Genomic DNA, 21,726 nt, shown 5'->3' with positions numbered 1-21,726 from the left:
CTCTTAAATATGTAAAAATTTTAGCAATACTTTCCAGTAGTAAAGTAAAAAGAGGGACACTTTTCTCTAAGCTTTTCTTTCCTGCTTTCCAGGCAGCCCTCGTTTACTGCACGGCGCTTCACCATGCTCTGCAGATACTGCATTCCACAAGACCCTCCACAGCAAAAGATCCCAACTTGATGGGGGCTCAGACAATGGGCAGAAATTTTCAGCAATAAAGTGCTTTTCAAAGTATGTACATTGTTATTTTAGCCATAATGCTGTTGCACACTTAGACTCCAGTATGGCACAAAATGTAACTTTTATATGCACTGGGAAACCAGAAGCCTCCTGTGACCCACTTGCCTGTGCTAACTGCTTTATTCCCGTGCTCTAGAATCGTGCCTGCAACATCTCCGAGGTATGCCTGTGTATTCAAGCTTTCTCCAACGTCCAGGATATACGAGAGTTTTCTCCATTTATGTTAAAATATTTGCTTCCTTTAAATATATGCTGCTAACCAGAAGCTAATTGTGATAAGTTTATTTTCGTCCTTCTTTAATCTCTACTTTTGGAACACCACTCTAAACGTGCCCAGGCCCTCAGCGGCTTTGATTCCTACCTTTTTTATCCTTGTTCCACTCCTACAGAGCTTTGTTCGGCAATTGGCAATTTGGGTAAAGAAATTTACCATAAGGTATTAGTGAACGAAAACAGCTTCTCTGTTACCCATTCTTATGGCTATATCCATTTTAACAGAAGCAAAGTCTTAACTTAAAAGAAATTCCTATCTATTAATAGGAGAAGGAGGAAGCCTTTAAGTGTTAGCTTTTAAAATAAAACTGTACAGGCAAATGACAGACTCCACTAAAACATGAGGTGGTCCTGCTTGATTTAAACACCGTTTACAGGTTAAAAGGAAGCATTAGGTAAATCTGATATTTATCTTTTTCACTTCTCTCCCAGGGTAACTACAATACCTTTTAAATACGTCAAGTGATCCTTCTATCTCCCCGTCTTGTGAAGCAAATGAGTACTACAGTCACGCGTCAGTTTCGGACACGGACAGACCGCATATACGACGGTGGTCCCATAAGATGAGGACCATACAGCCTAGGTGTGTGTGGGCTACATAATCTAGGTTTGTGTAAATACACACTATGATGTTCGCACAACAATATCACCTAACGACACACCGCTCAGAATGTACCCCTGTCGATAAACACACGACTACATACATATCCACTATAAATGTCACAAAAGAGATGACAAGAATGTCATGGCAATAATGTATTTTACCTTTGCACAACTCTCTGTAGATTTCCTGCGGCAAAGCTTGTACAAATAGAGACAATGTATTAACAAACCAATTTTCATACAAAGTTATCCTGAGCACCAGCTGTATAAACCTTTTATGTTCTAAAGGGACACTAAGATGTTGCTCTCTAAAAGTCACCAATATTTTCTCAAAAAACACGGAAGAGAAAACAGACAACATTTAGCTCTTCAAGCACATTTCAGGTAGACTTTAAATACACACTTTTCCCTTTAGTTTTTAAAAAAATCTTCTGATTAGTAGTTTCTGAAAACTGGACGATGTTTTTACTACTTTTACTGCTATTCTTAAGTCTTCTAAGAGGTGTTGTCACTTGCCCCTCTCTGGTTTGGTTTCAGCATGGCAATCCGAGTGATCCTTGACAAGTCAGGTCACATCACTCCTCCGCTGCCTGTTTCATGTAGAGCGAAAGCCACAGTCCTCACAGCACTCTCCAAGGCCCTCTGTCATTTCGTCTCCTGGACTTGCCATGAGTCTCACTCTTGCTCACCCCTCAGCCACACCAGCCTCCTCACTGTTCCTCTAACAGGGCTGGGATGTTCCTACTTTTGGTCTTTAGTCTAAAGTTTACATGTTTCCTCTGATTGGAATGTCCTTCTCTCAGCTAGCCACTAACTCCCTTTCAGTCTCTGCTCAAATATCACCTTCTTACTGAAGTCTACCCTGATCACTCTTTTTTTAAAAATTGACATATAATTCACATACAACATATTAGTTTCAGGTGTACAACATAATGATTCAATATATGTATATATTGCAAAATGATCACCCAATAAGTCTAGTTAACATCCATAACCACACAGTTACAGTTTTTCTTGTGTTGAGATCTTTTAAGATCTAACTCTCAGCAACTTTCAAATATACTTATTAACTACAGTCACCGTGCCGTATATTACATCTCCAGGACTTATTTTATTTTGACCACTTTCACCCACTTTGCTCATCCCCCTCCCTCTGCCTCTGACAGCTACCAACCTGTTCTCTGTATCTATGAGTTTAATTTTTTTTTTAAAGATTTTATTTTTTCCTTTTTCTCCCCAAAGCCCCTCGGTACATAGTTGTATATTCTTCATTGTGGGCCCTTCTAGTTGTGGCATTTGGGACGCTGCCTCAGCGTGGCTTCATGAGCAGTGCCATGTCCGCGCCCAGGATTCGAACCAATGAAACACTGGGCTGCCTGCAGTGGAGCACGCGAACCTAACCACTCGGCCACGGGGCCAGACCCTTTTTTTTTTTTAGATTCCAAATATAAGTGAGATCATATGGTATTGGTTATTCTCTGTCTGACTTATTTCACTTAGCATAATGTCCTCAAGGTCCATCCATATTGTCACAAATGGCAAGATTTCCCTTTTTTTTTTTTTACGGCTAAATAATATTCCATTGTATGAATATGTATGTATGTGTATATATCATAATTTCTTTATCCATTCATCCATGCACAGAACCTAGGCTGTTTCCATATCTCGGCTATTATAAATAATGCTGCAATGAACATAGGGTACATGTACCTTTTTGTTAGTATTTTAATTTCCTTTGGATAATATCTAGACCTGGAATGACTGAATCTTATGGTAGTTCTATTTTTAATGTTTTGAGGATCCTCCCTACTGTTCCACAGTGACTGCACCAATTCACATTCCCACCAATAGTGCATAAGCGTTTCCTTTTCTCCACATCCTCACCAACATGTTATCTTGTCTTTTTGATAACAGCCATTCCAACAGGCGTGAGGTGCTCTCTCACTGTAGTTTTGATTTGTAATTCCCTGATGATTAGTAACATCAAGCATTTCTCCACATACCTGTTGGCCATCTGTATCTCTTCTTTGGAAAATCTCTCTTCAGATCCTTTGCCCACTTTTTTTTTTTGTGAGGAAGATTAGCCCTGAGCTAATCTGTGCCAATCTTCCCCTACTTTGCATGTGGGATATCTCCACAGCATGGCTGATGAGCCGAGTGGGTCTGTACCCGGGATCCGTACCTATGAACCTGGGGCCGCTGAAGTGGAGCCAGTGGAACTTTAACCACTTAGTCATGGGGCTCGCTCTGCCCATTTCTTAATCAGGATTTTTGCTATTGAATTATATGAGTTCTTTACACGTTTTGGATATTAACCCCTTATCAGATATATGATTTGTAAATCATCACCAAGAGTGATGTAAGGAGGTTACCTCTTGTGTTTTCTTCTGGTATATTTATGGTTTCAGGCCTTACATTCAAGTCTTTAATCCATTTGGAATTAATTTTTGTGTGTGGTGTAAAACAGGGGTCCAGTTCCATTCTTTTGCATGTGGCTGTCCAGTTTTCCCAACACCATTTATTTAAGAGACTGTCCTTTTCCCAATGTATATTCTTGGCTACTTTGTCATAAATTAATTGACTGTGTATGTGTGGGTTTATTTCTGGGATCTCTGATCTGTTCCACTGACCTATGTGTCTGTTTTTATGCCAATACCGTATATTTTGATTAATATATCTCTGTAATATAGTTTGAAATCGGGGAGCATGATGCCTCCAGCTTTGTTCTTCTTTCTCAAGATTTCTTTGATTATTTGGGGTCTTTGCTGGTTCCGTACAAATTTTAGGACAGTTCTATTTCTCTGAAAAATGCCATTGGAATTTTGATAGGAACTGCACCGAATCTGTAGATAGCTTTCAGTAGTATGGACATTTTTTTAACAATATTAATTCTTCCAATCCATGAGCAGAGATTATTTTTCCATTTAGTCGTGTCTTCTTCAATTGCTGTCATCAATGTCTTATCGTTTTCAGCGTACAGGTCTTTCACCTCCTTGGTTAAAATTATTCCTAGGTACCGATCTTCCTCAACTTAAATGGGGCTACATCCTATTGTCCTATTTCTGATAAATCCATGATAAGTTGAAAATATTATAAGTCAAAAATGCATTTAATCCACCTAACCTACCAAACATCACAAGTTAGCCTAGCCCACCTTAAATGTACTCAGAACACTTACATTAGCCTGCAGTTGGGCAAAATCATCTAACACAAAGTCTACTTTAGAAAGTATTGAATATCTCAGTGATTTACTGAATACCGTACTGAAAGTGACGAACAGAATGGCGTCACAGAACAGTTGTCAGTGTGTCAGTGGTTCACCCACATGTCTGCACAGCCGAGGTTGCTGTTGCTGCCCAGCGTCACGAGCATGCATCATCCACAGAGCAGCAGACCGGGAAAAGATCAAAATTCAAAATTCAAAGTACAGGTTCTACTGAAGACGAATTGCTCTTGCACCATCATAAAGTCAAAAAATCTTAAGTTGAACTATCCTAAGTTGGGGACCATCTGCATTTTATTCTTTATAATGAAACTGTAAATGGGGCTGTTTTTTAAATTTCTCTTTCTGATCATTTGTTATTAGTGTATAGAATACACAACAGATTTTTCCATATTGATTTTGTATTTAGTGAACTTTCCTGAATTCACTGATTAGTTCTCAAAGTCTTTTGGTGGAGTCTTTAGGGTTTTCTACATATATAATGTCATCTGCAAAGAGAGACAGTTTTACTTCTTCCTTTCCTACTTGGATGCCTTCTATTTCTTTTTTTTGCCCAATTACTCTGGCCAGGCTTCCAACACTAGGTGGAAGAAAAGTGCAAGAGTGGGCATGTTTGTCTTACTCCTCGACAAGCTTTCAGCTTTTCACTTTTGAGTACGATGTTAGCTATGGGCTGGTCATATATACGGCCTTTATTATGTTGAGGTACATTCCCTCTATACTCACTATGTTGAGAGTTTTTATCATAAATGGATGTTGAATTTTGTTAAATGCTTTTTCTGCATCTACTGAAATGATCATATTTTTATCCTTCATTTTGTGAATGTGGCATATCACATCGATTGATTTGCAGATACTGAACCATCCCTGCATCCCTGGAATAAATCCCACTTGATCACAGCCTATGATTCTTTTAATGTACTGCTCAATTCACTCCGCTAATATTTTGTTGAGGATTTCTGTATCTAAATTCATTAGGGATACTGGCCTGTAATTTTCTTTTCTTGTAGCAACCGTGGCTGATTTCAGTATCAGGGTAGTTCTGGCCTCATAAAATGAGTTTGGAAGTATTCCCTCTTCTTGTATTTTTTGGAGAGTTTGAGAAGGACTGGCGTTAGTTCCTCCTTAAATGTTTGCTAGAATTCACCAGTGAAGCCACCTGGCACTGGACTTTTGTTTGTTGGGAGGTTTTTGATTACCGATTCAGTCTCTTTACTAGAAATCTGTTCAGATTTTCTATTTCTTCATGATTCAGTCTTGGTAGGCTGTATATTTCTAGGAATTTGCCCACCTCTTTTAGGTTGTCCAATTTTTTGGCATATAATTATCATAGTAGTCTCTTATGATCCTTTATATTTCTGTGGTATCAGTTGTAATATCTCCTCTTTCATTTCTGATGTTGAGTCCTCTTCTTATTCTCAGTGAGTCCAGGTAAAGGTTTGTCTATTTTTTTAATCTTTACTAAAAAACAGCTGTTAGTTTCACTGATCTTTTCTATTGTCTCTTTAGTCTCTTTTTCATGTATTTCTGCTCTTCTGATCTTTGGTATTTCCCTCCTTCCACTAACTTTGGGCTTCGTTTGTTCTTCTTTTTTAGTTTCTTAAGGTTAAAGTTAGCTTATTCAAGATCTTTTTTATTTCTTAATGTAGGTGTTTATCACTATGAACTTCCCTTTTAGAACTGCTTTTGCTACATTCCATAAATTTTGGTATGTTGTATGCCTATTTTCAATTGTCTCAAGATATTTTTAAAATTTTTTCTTTAACTCAATAGTTGTTCAGCAGCATGTTGTTTAATCTCCACGTTTGTGAATTTTCTAGTTTTCTTCTTGTAATTGATTTCTAGTTTCATACCACTGGGGTTGGAAAAGATGCCTGATATGGTTTCAGTCTTCTTAAATTTATTAAGACTTGTTTTATGGCCTATCATATAATCTGTCTTGGAGAATGTTTCATGTGCACTTGAGATGAAAGAGTACTCTGTTATTTTTGGATGAAGTGTTCTGTATATGTCTAAAAGTCCATCTGGACTAATGTGTCATTTAAGGCCAATGTTTCTTTATTGACTTTCTGTCTGGATGATTTATCCATTGATGAAAGTGGGGTATTAAAGTCCCCTACTGTTACTGTATTGCTGTGTATTTCTCCCTTTAAGTTTGTTATATTTGCTTTATGTATTTAGGTGCTCCTATGTTGGGTTCATACGTGTTCTTCTCTCAGATATCCACTGACTCCCTTCAAGTCTTTGCTCAAATCCTATCTTCCCACTGAGGTCTACCCTGATCACTCTCTTTAATACTGTAACCTGCCCCTGTCATACCCACCCACAAACACTTGCCAAATTCCTTACCTGCTCTACTTTTTATTTATTTATTAATTTTTAATTTTTTTGAGGAAGATTAGCCCTGAGCTAACATCTCCTGCCAACCCTCCTTTCTGCTGAGGAAGACCGGCCCTGAGTTAACATCTGTGCCCATCTTCCTCTACTTTATATGTGGGATACCAGCCACAGCAAGGCTTGACAAGTGGTATGTAGGTCGGCAAGCAGGATCCAAACCAGCAAACCCCAGGCCACCAAAGCAGAATGTGTGAACTTAACTGCTGTGCCACCAGGCCAGCCCCATTCCCTGCTCTACTTTTGTTTTCATAGGATTCACTTTCTAATATACAACATTATTTATGTATTTCTTATGTTTATTATTTAGTTCCCCCTTCTCAAAAATAAGCTGTACAAACACAGAGCTCTTTGTCTGTTTTGTTCACCAATATATCCCAAATGCCTACAACACTGCCTGGCACTTGGTAGGTGCTAAATAAATATTTGCTGAACAAATGCAGGAAAAGATAGATTTAAACTTACTAGTCTTTCCTTACTCATGATGAGTCTAAAAAAGGTAAAAAAAAACTTATTCTTTAATTAATACATCATTACATGCAAACATTAGTGAAGTTTCTGATAAAGAAATGTGAAATTCTGTAATTTGGAGTTTATTTATCTGGCACTGAATCTTCTTCATTTAAATAGGGCCACTGAATACGGTTAAGGAGGTTGTAAACTGAACAAAGGTGCCCAGCTAGGGGAACAACAGAGGCCAAAATTCGTTAAGCTGTGACTGCACAGAACTGGGGTGCTCTCTTCTACAATGCATGGAGGCACTGTAAGTGCTAGCATCTGCTGGTTTTAAATACCAAAACTTTAAAAATCGAATGATGTTTTAATGAAAATCCTTCTAAAATGTATCAGATATTTCCTGGAAAAACAATTGTGCTTGATGACTTGAGGCTTTAATTATGTTCTTCCCAACTATGAGTAGCAAGTCAAAATACTAACTAACTTAAAATTCTAACTTCCTACACTAACTATGTGACCTTGGGTAAGCTACCTAACTTCTCCAACCTAAGTTTCCAATTCGGAAAATTGGAATAATAACAGCTTTCTGTATTAACTATATTTTCTTATTTTCTGTATTCCTGATGCTCTGGCGTCTGGGCCCTTGCTGACTGGGGAGATCGCTTCTCCCAGGGATATCCGATTCTTAAGAAACAGCAAGGAAAGTGCCTCTCATATATAAACTAACCAATACAGAGCCCATACTCCAAACCACCTCTTCCATCTGCCTCTTACACTCCAGAAGGTAAGATGTCCCTGCCCGACTCACTCCAGAGGTGGGTACAGACAACGAGGGACAGCCTGTGTGCCCAGAGACCACTGAAATTACTCAAACTAGCTAATCCTACATCTGCTTACCCTGCCTGGCCTTGCCCTTCTCCTGGAAACCACAATAAAGGCTCAGGCCCTCGCTCCTTCTGCTTCCTGAATGACCCTGGTGCTTCCCTGTGTGGCCCTGCCTGTGTGACATGCTCCTTCCCTTGGGAACTGTGAGTAACAAACTATCTTTTCAATAGTAATCAACTCCTGATCTGTTGGCTTCACTAGACCTGAATAATAGTAAAACTTACATTTTAAAACACTTTCACAGGGTTTTGAGGAAGAGCAAATAAAAAAGTACTTTTTAATCATAATAATCTCCCCTTCAAAATCAAATATTTAAATGTGAAAACAAAAAATAAAAATGCCAGAAGAAAACCTGGGTGAATATATATATATTTTTTTTTTTTGAGGAAGATTAGCCCTGAACTAACATCTGCTGCCAATTCTCCACTTTTTGCTGAGGAAGACTGGCCCTGAGCTAACATCCATGCCCATCTTCCTCTATTTTATAGGTGGGACGCCTACCACAGCATGGCATGCCAAGCGGTGCCATGTCTGCACCGGGATCCAAACCAGCGAACCCTGGGCCGCCAAAGTGGAACGTGAGAACTTAACCGCTGCACCACTGGGCCGGTCCCTTGGTGAGTATTTTTATAAATTCATAGTGAATAGGCTAAAGCCAGAAATCATAAACAAAAAGTACTGGTTTTAAACAAAAAACTCAGAAAATCAGAAATTGTAAAATAAAAGTACTGCTTTAAAAATATAACACTTGGATTAAAAACAAAAAAACCCCTAAGTGTTATAAGATATAAATCAAATACATGGAAAAAAACATTTGTAACTCATGACAGAAAAAGGATTAATATCTACAGAGACAGGAGACAGAGCAGTGGCTCGCTGGGGCTGAGGCTTTACTACTGTAAACTGCCTGAGGCTCATCAGCTCAAAAGCAAGTAATTACTTCCCCAAAACTGATGTGTCTATTGTTAGAGTGTGGCTGAAAACAGTCTGGATCACTAAAAGGAGCTCACTATTTCCCACTTAACATTCATTTATTCACAAATAAACAAATATATATGAAGGTAAATTGCAAACTCATCTGTCCTCTGATCTACCGTAAATTCTAACTAGTAAAATTAAAATAAGTATATCTACTTGTAATAAAGAATGAAATAATTCTTTATGACTATAGCATCTTTAAAAGTCTTAAATACATCTTTTAAGATAGAAAAATAGACTTACCGTCCAAAATTTTATAAAGCACTGTAAAACTGTTGTAGCCACGAAAAGGCAATATAATAGGGAATACAATAAAAACAGCAGGAAGAATTTATAATTAGAAAATCCCACACAGTTATTCACCCTAGAAGAATAAAGAAAGTCACAGCATAAAAGTAAGACAAATCATAAACTCACATAAACAAAAACTAGAATGGTGGTTGCTAGGGGGAGGGAGAAATGGGTAGTAGTTGTTTAACGGGTACTAAGTTTCAGTTTTTCAAGATAAAAAAGTTCTGGAGATGGTTGCACAACAACGTGAACATACTTAACACTATGGCACTGTATACTCAGAAATAGTTAAGATGGTAAATTTTACGTTTTTCTTTTTTTACCATAGTAACAATAATAATAATAAATAAGACAGATCAAAAAACTTAATCATTACTGGGAAATGGGTCATTGGGAAGTAGGGAGCAGTGTCTTAATTGTGAATGTGTGTTTTTTAATAAATTCTATAAGGAATCTGGAAGCTTAGTATTAATTTTTAATACATTATTATTTGGGTTAACAATAGAATATATTTTTAAAGGAAACATTTAATATAAACATATATAAAATATATATGCATATGTATAGGTATACATGCATATATATAAAACTGGATCAATCCTGATATCTATAAGTAATTAAATTGACCAAAATTTAGGAATGCTGAGGTAAATTACTCTAAATTTTCTCCTTCCCATCTCTCCACCCCCATGTGTGATTTCCTCTATTTTTTATACATACCAAGGACAGTGATGATCCATCTTAAGAACACATCTAAGAAACAAATAAGTATAAGAAAATCCATGTAGAAAAATTCCCCTAATTTCTTTTTTCTCCCCGTAATTTCTGATAATTTTATTTTAGCTTAAATTTTTCCCTGTATAAATACACCTTAGAAAAACCAACCCAGTAAACATTAGGTTAGAGAAAATTTCTGGTATTTCCACAAATATTTTCATAGGTAACAGGTACCGATGTTTTACACTGGGAATTCAGCTGAGCACAGCCAGCAGCCTCGGACCACATCAAATGACGTTTTAAAATACACATACACTGCATACAGCACCTGGTACATTAGATGGGTCCAGTTTACAAATTAGCTACGGAGGTAAAAGGGAATACAGAAATCCCTGTGTTATTTTAAACACATCTAAGTCATAAGAATAAAACTTTAGAAGCAAGTATGTTAAAATATTAACACTGATGAGTCTGTAGATGGTTATTTTTTCCACATATGTTGTAAAATTTTATCCGACGGATAAGCACGACTCTCCTCTTTATAATCAGAAGAAAACTCCGATTTGCCTCCCCATCAGTATGTGTAATCTCTATTTGTATAAAGTTAGACCACAGATCATCTCAAATAATATAACAAATGAGTAAACTAACACCCAGCACGTTAAACAGCTTGTCCAGCTCAAGTTCAAGGACTAAGCAGGACTCCCAAATCAGGGATCTTTCCTTTAACACATTACCTTCTCACAAGTGCACAGGAAATATTTTTCACGTTTTTCTGGGAACAATGTTACAGCTGGGAATTGAAAACTGTTTTTGTGGTTTGTTAGGTTTTAATATCAGCATTAATAATAAAAACAAGAAAATTGTCATTATGGTCTTTTTAATCCAGGAAATAAAGTTATCTTTCTCAAGGGGTTTATCACTTAATTGCTCATCAATATTATATTAAGCATAAGCATAGGAAGTATATGTAGAGAAAGTTCCATCAACTGGTACAGGAACTGCTATCAAAGATAACTTCAAAGTATATTCTAGCTTATAGAAATATTTATGTTAGCCCTACATACGTAGCAAAAATGGGAGAAGAAGAAGGGTTTTCGCCAAGTATAAAGCATATAAAATATCCCTTCCGCTTCCATCTCCCATCACCAGTTCCCAGCATTGGGGTTAAATGAAAGCCAACGAGTAACACTTACATGTCACATGCTGAGCAGTGATGCGCACGGTCAGGTTTAATCAACTGACATCTTTCACAATATCTGATGGCTATATTTAAGAATTAAAAGGAAGTTGTTGAAGGATGTACAAGTTTAGTTAATTCGATTATAAAATTTGCTTTCATTTCCTTTGTAAACAACTCTGGGAAACTGACCACTAATAATTTTAAAATAATACCAAAATGCATTGGGGAGCTTCTGAAATCAAAATGCCAAGAGAATGAAGGGGACCTCAGAAATGTAGTTTGCCTAGCAATGTTCAGATGAAAAGTAGACCCAAAGGAAATAAGTGACTTACAAAGGTCAAACACCTAGTTTAGCAGAGAACTCAGATTTACTAAGTCCTAAAGCAAGTGCTTTTTCCTACTATACCGCCGTGTCTACAGCAAAATACCAAAATGAATGTATATAAACTTTACGACATCCTACGGCATTTTGTTTTTGAAATTCTAAAATAGCTTTATTTAAGAAATACAAAAAACACGACCTTTTATCTCCCACCCCTATCCCAGACGAACAGCAAAATTGACAACACGTTTTTGAAAAAAACCTCTGAACTTCTCCCCATTCGATTCTAATACATGCTATTGTTGCTCAGTTTATATGTCCATTCACTCAAGACATCCTGGGCACCTGCCAGGTGCCAGATACCCTCCAGGCATCAATCCCTGGCTTTGTGGAGCTGACGTTCTATTGGAGAAGACAGGAGTAGCAAGATGAGTTAACAAAATAGAGAGTATATTAGTGACAGGTGCTGACAAGGAGAAAACAGCAGGAACAGGAAAGGGGTTCTATAACTTCAGAGACATCTGAGAAATCCGGACGTGAAAGCAGCGAATGAGCGAGCCACGCAGCTATCCAGGAAAAGGAGGATGCTGAGCACAGGGAACAGACCCTGAGGCGGGAGCGTGCTCAGTCTGTTGAAGAAACAGTGAAGGGTCGCCTGGAGCAGAGTGAGAAGGAGGGAGGAGAAGAGGTCAGAGAGTCACAGGGAGTCAGATCAGCTAAGGCTTATTCTTGCAACTCAGCTCAAGTACTCTGATAAGAAAGTCCAGAGGAAAAGTCCACTGACTAAGAGCTCCCTCAGAATCTCAAAGTTGAGAACTTTAGGTTTTGGTTTTTGAAATTTAAATAAGTGACAAAATATATCTTTGAGATTCATGAGGGAAATGTCCCAAGACTTCACGAATCAATAAATTCCTTAAAACCATCACTTTGGAGGAATACAGAACAATAAAATTACAATGAGATGCTAATCTTTCTCCTTTATGACGGCCTCGAAAGCAAACACACAGCGTCTTGGCAACAAGACAAATCACTGTGGGTCTGTCACCAACAGCTGAAACTGTATAGATTTAGAGCATTTAACTGGTAAATACGCGACCTACTCTAAGAGGAGTGGACTTCTTCTGGGGCTATCTGCCTGCTCTAAGAGCCACTCTCTCTTCCTCTGGCCGCTCAGCGTCTCAGATCGCTCTTACGTCTGCACTGTGTGCGTCCAGCCTTCCCTTCTAGTTCACATTCTCTCTCCTGTGAGTTAAACATCGGGACTGAGAGACAGTGAGTTATGTGTGCATGTCGCTGGAACTGGGTGCCAGGCGACGGCTGTATCTTGCCATGCGGATTGGATAAGAAATGAGAAATCATTCGCAGACAGACAGTGTCGAAAATGAAGCAGATAGAGAGCCCTTGTGGCTTTCCAATTCTGGGCTCTGGTTCTTTCTCCTAGAGCTGCCCTGAAGCTACAGGAAATACCCACGAATCCCTTATACCATCCCAGTTTTTTGGTAGTTTTTTTAGGGGAAGGGGGAGTTAAAAAGCTTAAGAAGTTGTCTGTTTCTTGTGATCCTAAGTCCTAACAAACATGGTAACAGCACAGAAAATAGGTTCAAATAAGAATTTAAATTAAGTATACCCTCAAAGTAGATGGACTGTGCCATGTGTCTTTTTGGAAGTCGTTTTGAAGACTGTCTTCAAATAGTCTTTTTGGAAGGAAATTTGACAGTATTTATAACAAATTTAAGATGTGTATGCTCTCTGACCCAGGATTTTTATTTCTAGAAAATTTATGCTATAGATATGTTTACTACAAAATTGTTTTAAATAATGAAACACTAGGAATAACTTGAATTATGAAAATGTTTAAGCATTTTATGATATATTCATATAGTGGAATACTGTGCAGACCTTAAGAATTTTCCATACAAAATACACATGTGCCCTAAATTGGAAAACTGCAAATACATTAAATGAAAAAAAGCAAATTGTAGCATAGTTTGAATATGTAGCATGTTTCACATGTCTAAATGGAAAAAAAATAGTTTTTTCTCTTTACATATCCCAATAAAATGCATCCACCTTCTAGATGTGAATTAACATAAATAAGAGACACAAAGTGTTATTCTGAAGCACTGTGATACACTGGCTAGAAGGCGCTATATCCAGGTAACCAAATTTGTACTAATATCTATCCACTCTAATTGTTTAAATATGTTGCTTAATTGTATATAAGTTTTGCAATACTCTGTTACGTATAAAAAATTCCTGCAAGGACATATAAGAAGGGGAGTAACCTCTGGGGAGCAGTGTAGGGGTGAGGGTAGGCTCACTTCTCATTTGGTGTTCTTAAAAAAATGTTTTAATCATGGGCATATTACTACTTTTATAATTTATGCAAAAATTTCTTTAAGAGGAAAGGAGTTTATACAAATATCCACTTATTAAATGAATACACTACACTTTATTGAGGGCATTCTATGATACCTTGCCTGGGTTGGACACGAGGGAGGTAAAACCATAATGTAGGAAAAGGAGAGCTACAAAGGACCTGAGAGAGCTCCTAGCCCGATCTCTATCTTACAGATTAAAAACACTCCAAAACCTAGCGAGAAAGTAATTTGCCCAAGGTTAGAGAATAAACGAGTGGTAAGATGAGGATCAGAAGCCAAGTATCTTCTTCTCCTTTTGCTCTAAACTTTCTCCACTCAAAATTCTGACATTGCCCTGAGATGAGATTAAACCAAACAGACCTTTCAAGAAGACGTTTCAAGCGTCTTAATGACTGAGTAGATAGAAGAACTGAAGTAAAAGTGGCAGTCAAGGAAAACTTCCGTTTCTAGTATAGGGTGGCTAAAAGGACGCTGCTGACAATGACAGAAATAAGCTTCACGGGGCCCCCGGGGAGTGGGGTAGGGTGTTTTTCTTTCATTTATTCTTTCATTGAACAAATATTTAGAGTTTCTACCATTGACAAATACTGCTGGACGCTGAGAAGATACAGGTGAACAAGACAGACTTGCCTCTTGCTCCCACGGTATTAGGTTTTGAATTGATGCATCTAGTTTTATTTGAGTTTGAAAGGTCTGGATAGTAGGTCACTCAAGTACAGCCATCCTTTGGAAGCTGGAAATACAAGAGTGGAGCTCTAGGGAGAGCTGGAGATGCTGAATTGAAAGGCACGTGCCAAGATGAGTGACGATTAAGGATAAAGGCTCCTGGGTGCTCTGGGAGAGAGGTTTGCAACTTCTTCCCTCTGAAACACCAGGAACAATGCACCAGCTGATTGAGTGCAGCTCGACTGCAGGCTGTGTGGTAGACACGTAATCCCTGTGTGCGGCTGCAACTCCACCCCTTCGCCTGACACGCGAGAAAGGGTTTGAAATGCGAGTGAGTACTAGCATGACAATATCCTTGAATCAGTTCTAATTCATCTCAGGAAAAGGTAACTCATTCCTGAAAACAAATGATCTGAGACACAATAAACTACTGATCACAACATCGTAGTGTCAGGATTCCATGGTTTAAAACAACAGCTGAAGGAACAGGATGGAAAGAATGGGGCAAGCCACCCTTGTGAGGATGAGAAACAGGACACAAAAAATGCAGGAGGAAGAATTACCACTCAAGGATGCAAACACAGAAGTAGACTAGAAAATCGCAAAGAAGAAAGCTTTCTAAGTCAGAGTGACAAAAAGCTGCTGAGCTTGGTTAGGGAGAATGGAAGCCAGCTGCCTGGAACTAGCCAGGAAGGAAGAGGCCCCGGGGACAGACGACTTATAAGAGGATCTGCAGTCAAAGGGAAGAGAAAGTAGAACGGTAGGAAGAACAGCATCAGAACCAAATTTCTGTTATTGTTTTTAAGAGGAGATACAGCTTGAAGTATACCTGAAAGCAGAGGGAAGAAACTGGAGTGAATTTAAGTGGAGAAGCAAGGTTTTTAGGAGCAAACTGGGCAAGAAGAGAAGAAAAAGTCAGGATCTCTATACAAATAGAAGAAAGGACGAGAATGCAGACACCAAGAGGAAAGAGAGGCACGGAGGAAGAGTCCAAGGCTGGCAGCACAAGCTCCCGGAAGCAGCAGGGCCTCCGCCATCAGGTTTGGTACCAGTTCTCCGGCTTACTAGCTGGTGACCTTTGATCAGTAACTTACTTCCTAAGAGCCTCAATTTCTTCTCCTGTAAATGCAAATAATACCAAGCGTAAAGGACTATTGTGCAGACTAAAAAGAAATCTTCTGGAACACATCGGATTCTCAAAACAGTTATTATCATTATGATAATACTATCTCTGATAAAATATAAAGTCAGACTCTATGATGGAAAAAATTAGTAAAGGAGAGAAAACTAGGGGGATAAAAAGTGTATAAACAGCTATTCTGGAGAACACGCAGGGATAGATTCATTCAACAAATACCTACTGAGCGATGATTTAGTGAGACCCTGCGTTGGGGACCATGGGAGAAATTCCTGACTGCCAGAGGCTGAAAGTCAAGGAGGTGACATGAAAACAAGTAACTAGAAGGCAGTGATTTGTGATCCACAAGGTAAGAATTTGAGAAGTTCAGAGAAAACTTTAAAAATCACTTCTTATTAAAGTGAATAGAAATGGGTTGAAAAGGGGTGGACAGTGAATTAAAACTTTAAACTGGATTTAGAGAGGAGAAAGTAACAATTCTAGGCAGAGAAAAAGACATAAAGGAAAAAAAAGGTGGGGCTGGACAGAATGTTTTAGCACAGAGTTGACACAAGGAAACATTGTGGGATGAAGCTAGAGAGGGACCTTGGACGGATCCAGATTATGGAGGGAAGGTTTAGAAAGACTCATTTTGTGTCCTGAATAGATAACAGTACGTCCACATGGTTCAAAGAAGCACAAAAAGGATTCAGTGAGAAGTCTGCCGTCCCTGTTGCCCAGCCCCCTGCCCCCTGTGAAGGCAGCTGCATGACTTTCACTGACCTCTGGTCTATGAAAGGTCTACTTTCTATGACACATTTCTGTAATTTTGTTTTTTAAAGGATGAATAGGTATTCCTTCTACAATAAGGAAAAAAAAAAAGAAAAAAACCCCAAGTTTGGAATTCTAAGCAGTAGAAATGCAGTACAAAATGACGTTCAAGAGCAGGGACTCTGCTTGTAGTCAGAAGATAAAGTATGAATCCCAGAGCCCGCCACTTGGGGACTCTGGGGACCTCACTGTACCTCATTTCTTCACCTCTAAAATGGGGACAAGTGCAGCACCCTGTCTCAGAGTTGTTCTGAGCGTAAATAATCGCCAGTCAAGTCCTTAGCATAACCCTGGGGCAACAGTCAATAGAGGAAGGGTGCTATTCAGATTAGAGGAAAGCCATTATAATTAATGAAAAGTAGTGAAGCTTTAAGGGTAAAGATTTTACATCAGTGGCCCTTAAGTCTTTGGGGCACGTGTACTGCTCTGAAAATCAGATGGTCCTGCTATGAACAGACTACGTCAAAAACTACCCAAAATTTTGGATATAATCTCAGAGCTCATAAATTCTCTGAAATCTTGGACTTTGGGTTAAAAATGTCTAATCTACAGAACACCAACAATTATTTAAACCAGACATTTCATAATTAAATACAAAAAAAGGGTTATTTTAAATTAGCTTTCATTTACTATATACCAAGATCTATACTAAGTGCGTATCTCATTTACATATCTCATTTAATACTTCCACTAACCCAGAGACATGGATAATATTATCCTCATTTTAAAATGAGGAAACTAGGGCTTAGAAAGTTTAAGTGACTCTCACTAGTAATGGAAAAGCTGGCGTTTGATCTGAAATCCATGTTTTCATTCTATACAGTAATATAATAGTTATGCAAAAAGGGTAGTATTAAATGCATGAAAAATTTGTCAGTCAAATATCCTCTCCTAAAATCTTGTATAAGTTTTACATTTTCGTAAGTCACAACCTGTACATAACTATACAAGGGTGAAGCTCCCTTTATGTCCCCTTGGAGCTGAACAGCACAGTGGGTTCTGGAGCCAGAGCACCTGATTTAAATTCCTGTTGTTTCACATCCTGTCTGTGTGACCCTGAGCAACCTCCTACCCTCTGTTTGTCTCAGCTTCCTCATGGCTACTATGGAGACGGCAGCATCTACCTTGTACGGCTGCTGTGAAGTTTAAATGAGCTCATATGGGTCAAGCACTTAGAACAGAGTAATTGTCAGCTACTGCTATTATCTGTATTTGAATTAATTAATGAGGTATATAACACATCATTTAAAACAACTTCCTGTATTTAAATGAGCAGCCTGGCCACTCACAGAGTCATCCCTATCACAAGGCTCTCCTCTCGAGAAGAGGAAGCTGCCACCGCAGGTGCGTGTCTCAGCGGGGCAGTGGGACAGTGCAAAGACCAGACAAAGCAGAGCTCAAACTCTGGTTCTCTCAAGATCAGCCTTACAACCTTGAACAAGTTTCTTCCCCTGTGTGTCTTTACTTCTCCCCATTGCAAGTTAGCACACTCTTGATTTTTTAAAAATTACTCAGTAATGACAAACACTATTCAAATTCAAACCAGAATTTCCAAATGATGATTTTACAAAGAACAATTGAAATTTTTAGCCATGAAGACTGAGTTGGAAAACAAAAGAATATGCAGAGAAAAGAGACTCATATTAAAGTGAGTCCCTTAAAAAATCCATGTCAATATATGTACATATCTGTATCTGAAATACCACAGAAGACACAGAGCACAGGAAAATCTTGTTCCTGTAGATGCTATTTGACTATTTGTGGATAGTCAAATAGTCCTGTAAATGACTATTAAGTGGATATTGTGAATATCCACTTAATAGTCAAATCATGCAAATGCATCTTGGCAGAAATGACCATATTTCAAAAATTCTTTGGAAAGAGAAGCTTAAGATTTGCTTTTCTTACTCCTTGCAGCTGACACGGTGTAGATAGGTAAGTCCCTTGCCGTTCTTCTCAAAATTTCTTGTTGTCTTTCTTGGTTGAATTCCTTTTCATAACGTTCCTTGTCAGAACTGGACAAGTAGAACTATAAAAGGAGAAATAACTATTAATTCTTTTAAGTCCCATAATTATTAACTATCACACTCAGAAAAATAAAAGTTTTGTCCAGAACAGAAAAACACAAAAATATTTCTTCTATGAAGACAAAACTTGTCTTTAAATTTCTTTAAGAAGCTAAATCAAGTACATTTTCACAAAACTACACACCTTTGACAGATTAGAAAATATGTGCCCTCCATACCACTCATGGCAAAGAACATGAACTAAATATTTTCGCGTCTTTGTTTTTTACAGAGAAAATTAAATTCCTTCTCCAAAAAGGGTTTAATGTATATTTTCTATTAGTAAAAATTTTGGTGTTTGAAAGTGTCAAGAGATTTTTAATTTTTGGAAGGATGTCTAAAGATTCACTTGCTTTGTGTGACAGGCTACATTACAGGCATGGGGCCCTAAAATTTTCTGGCCAAATGTCTCAATGAGGTCAACAAGTCAGTCTTTTACGCCTTTGCCTTAGCTTTTACAAAGCTAACGCATAGGAGTACTTCCTCCAGAATTACTAAGGACCGTCAAGGCAGGCAGAGCCTCCTATTCTCACGGAGAGACTCCGTTACAGAATTGTTCCTAGTTTCCATTTCTTAAGTTTTTATTCCCATGGGGTGGCCAGCCTCTAGTTCATTTCTTTAAATCACATTTTCCCTACAAAGGATTTGTGAAGTTGCTCTTGTTTTCACGTCATCCCAGCATCTCAAGGACCCTCAGCTTCATGCCTGTGTTTCATATAACCAGGAGCTTTACATTTCTGTCAGTCTTTATTTCACAGAATCTTTTTAAAACCAAAAATGGCTTGAGATTTGCTCTTGATCATGTTTTATATTGTAACAATGCTGTTCCTTAATTTTTATTTACATATAGGGCTTTGCTTGAAAAGGCCTAAGGAATCACGACTGGAATTTTACCTTTTCGTATTTAAGTATTTTGGTCTATCTGCTAAACTCAAATACCAAAACTTCCCACACTCTTGATTCCTCATCATCAATAACAGTATTTAGGTTACTGATGTAGCCTATTCTTTATAAACAAAGCAATGTCTGGCATAGTGGAAAGAGCTGCGGTTGATGAAACTGTGATCCCAAGAGAATTAGGGAATTTTTCTGACTGCATAATGACTGGCAGGGCCGACAGTGAAATCAAGTCTTTGGAGCTGCACTCTAGTGCATCTCCTCCAACAGCGCTAATGGAAAACAGCTGTGCGTGCCTTTTACGGACTGTTACTCTAACTCGACCAAAACACCATGGTTTAGGAAGTAGAAGAATCTATTTACATTACCTTGCCTGGCTCCCACAATCAAATCTTGATGGCACAAGAAATCCCCAAATTACTTGTAAGAGACAAGTAACAAGGACAAATGAAGGGTCAGAAAGAAGTCAGAAAAGCTTCACACAACCTTAAGTCGAGTCTTCAGGGGCCACTTATCTAACCCTCCAGGCAAGCAGGAATCTGCCGACATTTCTGAGATCCAACCCCTCTCGAATACTTGCAGGTATAGAAATACTTTCCTACTTTGCAAGACGGCCCATTCTCTTTTAAGAAAACTGTAACTTGTCAGAAAGTTCTTCCCTGACAGGATGCATCTCTGAAACATTCATAGTGGAGGATAAAGATGTTACGTACATACTTGGATAGAAGATGTTCTAACAAAGTTTACATTTTCCTTGTAAAATCTGACCAGATTTCCCTGGGCTGTCTTTTCTAGCCTGCAGTAGTATCCCAGTCCTCAACAGCATTACTTTTCCTTAAGAACTAACGTTATAAATTATGAAAAACTTAAACCAAATGAAAATCTCAAGAGATACCAGAATTTTAGATGAGGAATGGAACAAAATTTAAAATGGATTAGATTTTTGAAATTACTACTAGAAGTTGATTTTTCATTAAAAAACTACCAAACAGAATTCAAACTATAAAATGCCATTATCTTAAATGCAGTGTTCAGATGATTCAATTTAAATTAAATATTTAAAAGGATCCAAAAATGAATAAAAATATAGCTCTTCCTTTCAAAAGTACATTCCTACAGTCTAGCAGGAATGTGAGCTATGTAAATAAAGAATTACAAATCAGCATAATAAGTACAACAGTGACAATACATCACAAGGTATGATAAAAGCTCCCTCGGGGATGAGGTGGTAGCCAATGAAAGTGTCCTGGAAGAAGTGGTACCTAAGCTGGCTTTTGAAAGACAAACAGGAATCTTCCAGGAAGACAAAGAAGGAAAGAGAATCTTGGTAAACGGAAGGGCATATGGAAAGATGTGAAAACAGTATGGTCTACTCAGGGCAATGCATTACTGAGCACAGAGCTCCAGGAAGCAGCAGTGGAGACGAAGTTAGTTAGATCTTACTTCACACAGGGTCTTGTGTACCTTTATGACCTTTATCTTGTAGCTGACTGGCAACCTCTGTAGGATTACCAGAGAAGTGATGGGACCATGTTTTCTTTTTAGAGAGACGACACTTAGTGATGGAAGATGCCTACCAGCTCTTCGCAGGCTGCCTCTTCCTCCCCACCCATTCATTCAATTACTTAGCAACCTGCCTATTATATGCCAGGTCTGATTCTAGGCAATGGGGAAACAGCAATTAACAACAAAGATTCTTCCTCTAAAAAGCTTATATTTAGCGAAAGAGAGAATTACAGAGGTCTCAGCTTAAGTGCCACTTTCTAGAGAAGCTTTCTTTGACCACACTCTCTCAAGGAGCTTTTTCCCTAACAGCTTTTACTCTGCTATGCTCAACCGCATCATCACGTTCTATTTCTAAAGTTATCTGAATTTATCACAGTGTATACTTATTTTGTTTATTTACTTGCTTATCCTCTGTCTCCCCCTTTCAAATGTAAGAACTATGCCTGTTTTGTTTTTTTTTTATTTCCAGAGCCTAGAACAACCTGACAAACAGCAGGGGCTCAGTAAGTGCTCGCTGACTGAAAGAATGAAAAAAATACTACCCGTATTTATAACTTAACTTCCCTAAAAATGTATAGTTTTGCTTTTTAGACTCACTCACCTCGCCAAGGTCTGGTTTCCAAGTGCTGCTCTAACCTCTGAGCTTACAGAGTCCTTTTCATCTAGTTAAAGCCACCTCGCTGCTTTCTAATGACTC

The 21,726-nt window shown here is 38.2% G+C and overlaps 1 protein-coding gene across 4 annotated transcripts in view; it reads right to left on the bottom strand.

Moving 5' to 3' along the window:
- Window positions 1-21,726, bottom strand: part of ZDHHC20 (zinc finger DHHC-type palmitoyltransferase 20) — a 65,817-nt gene that overhangs the window by 16,565 nt on the left and 27,526 nt on the right. For 3 of the 4 annotated variants that reach the window (XM_046664829.1, XM_046664831.1, XM_046664832.1), the window contains 5 exons: window positions 18,469-18,589; window positions 11,257-11,326; window positions 10,064-10,096; window positions 9,296-9,416; window positions 1,279-1,314 (listed from right to left, as the gene is read on the bottom strand). In XM_046664829.1, coding sequence (XP_046520785.1) covers window positions 1,279-1,314; window positions 9,296-9,416; window positions 10,064-10,096; window positions 11,257-11,326; window positions 18,469-18,589 — 381 coding nt within the window. The remainder of the gene's footprint in view (window positions 1-1,278; window positions 1,315-9,295; window positions 9,417-10,063; window positions 10,097-11,256; window positions 11,327-18,468; window positions 18,590-21,726) is intronic. The other variant, XM_046664830.1, reaches the window with a different exon arrangement.

Source organism: Equus quagga, chromosome 6 (genome assembly GCF_021613505.1).
Source record: "Equus quagga isolate Etosha38 chromosome 6, UCLA_HA_Equagga_1.0, whole genome shotgun sequence".
Classification (NCBI taxonomy): Eukaryota; Metazoa; Chordata; class Mammalia; order Perissodactyla; family Equidae; genus Equus; species Equus quagga.
This window is presented reverse-complemented; position numbering and strand designations above follow the sequence as displayed.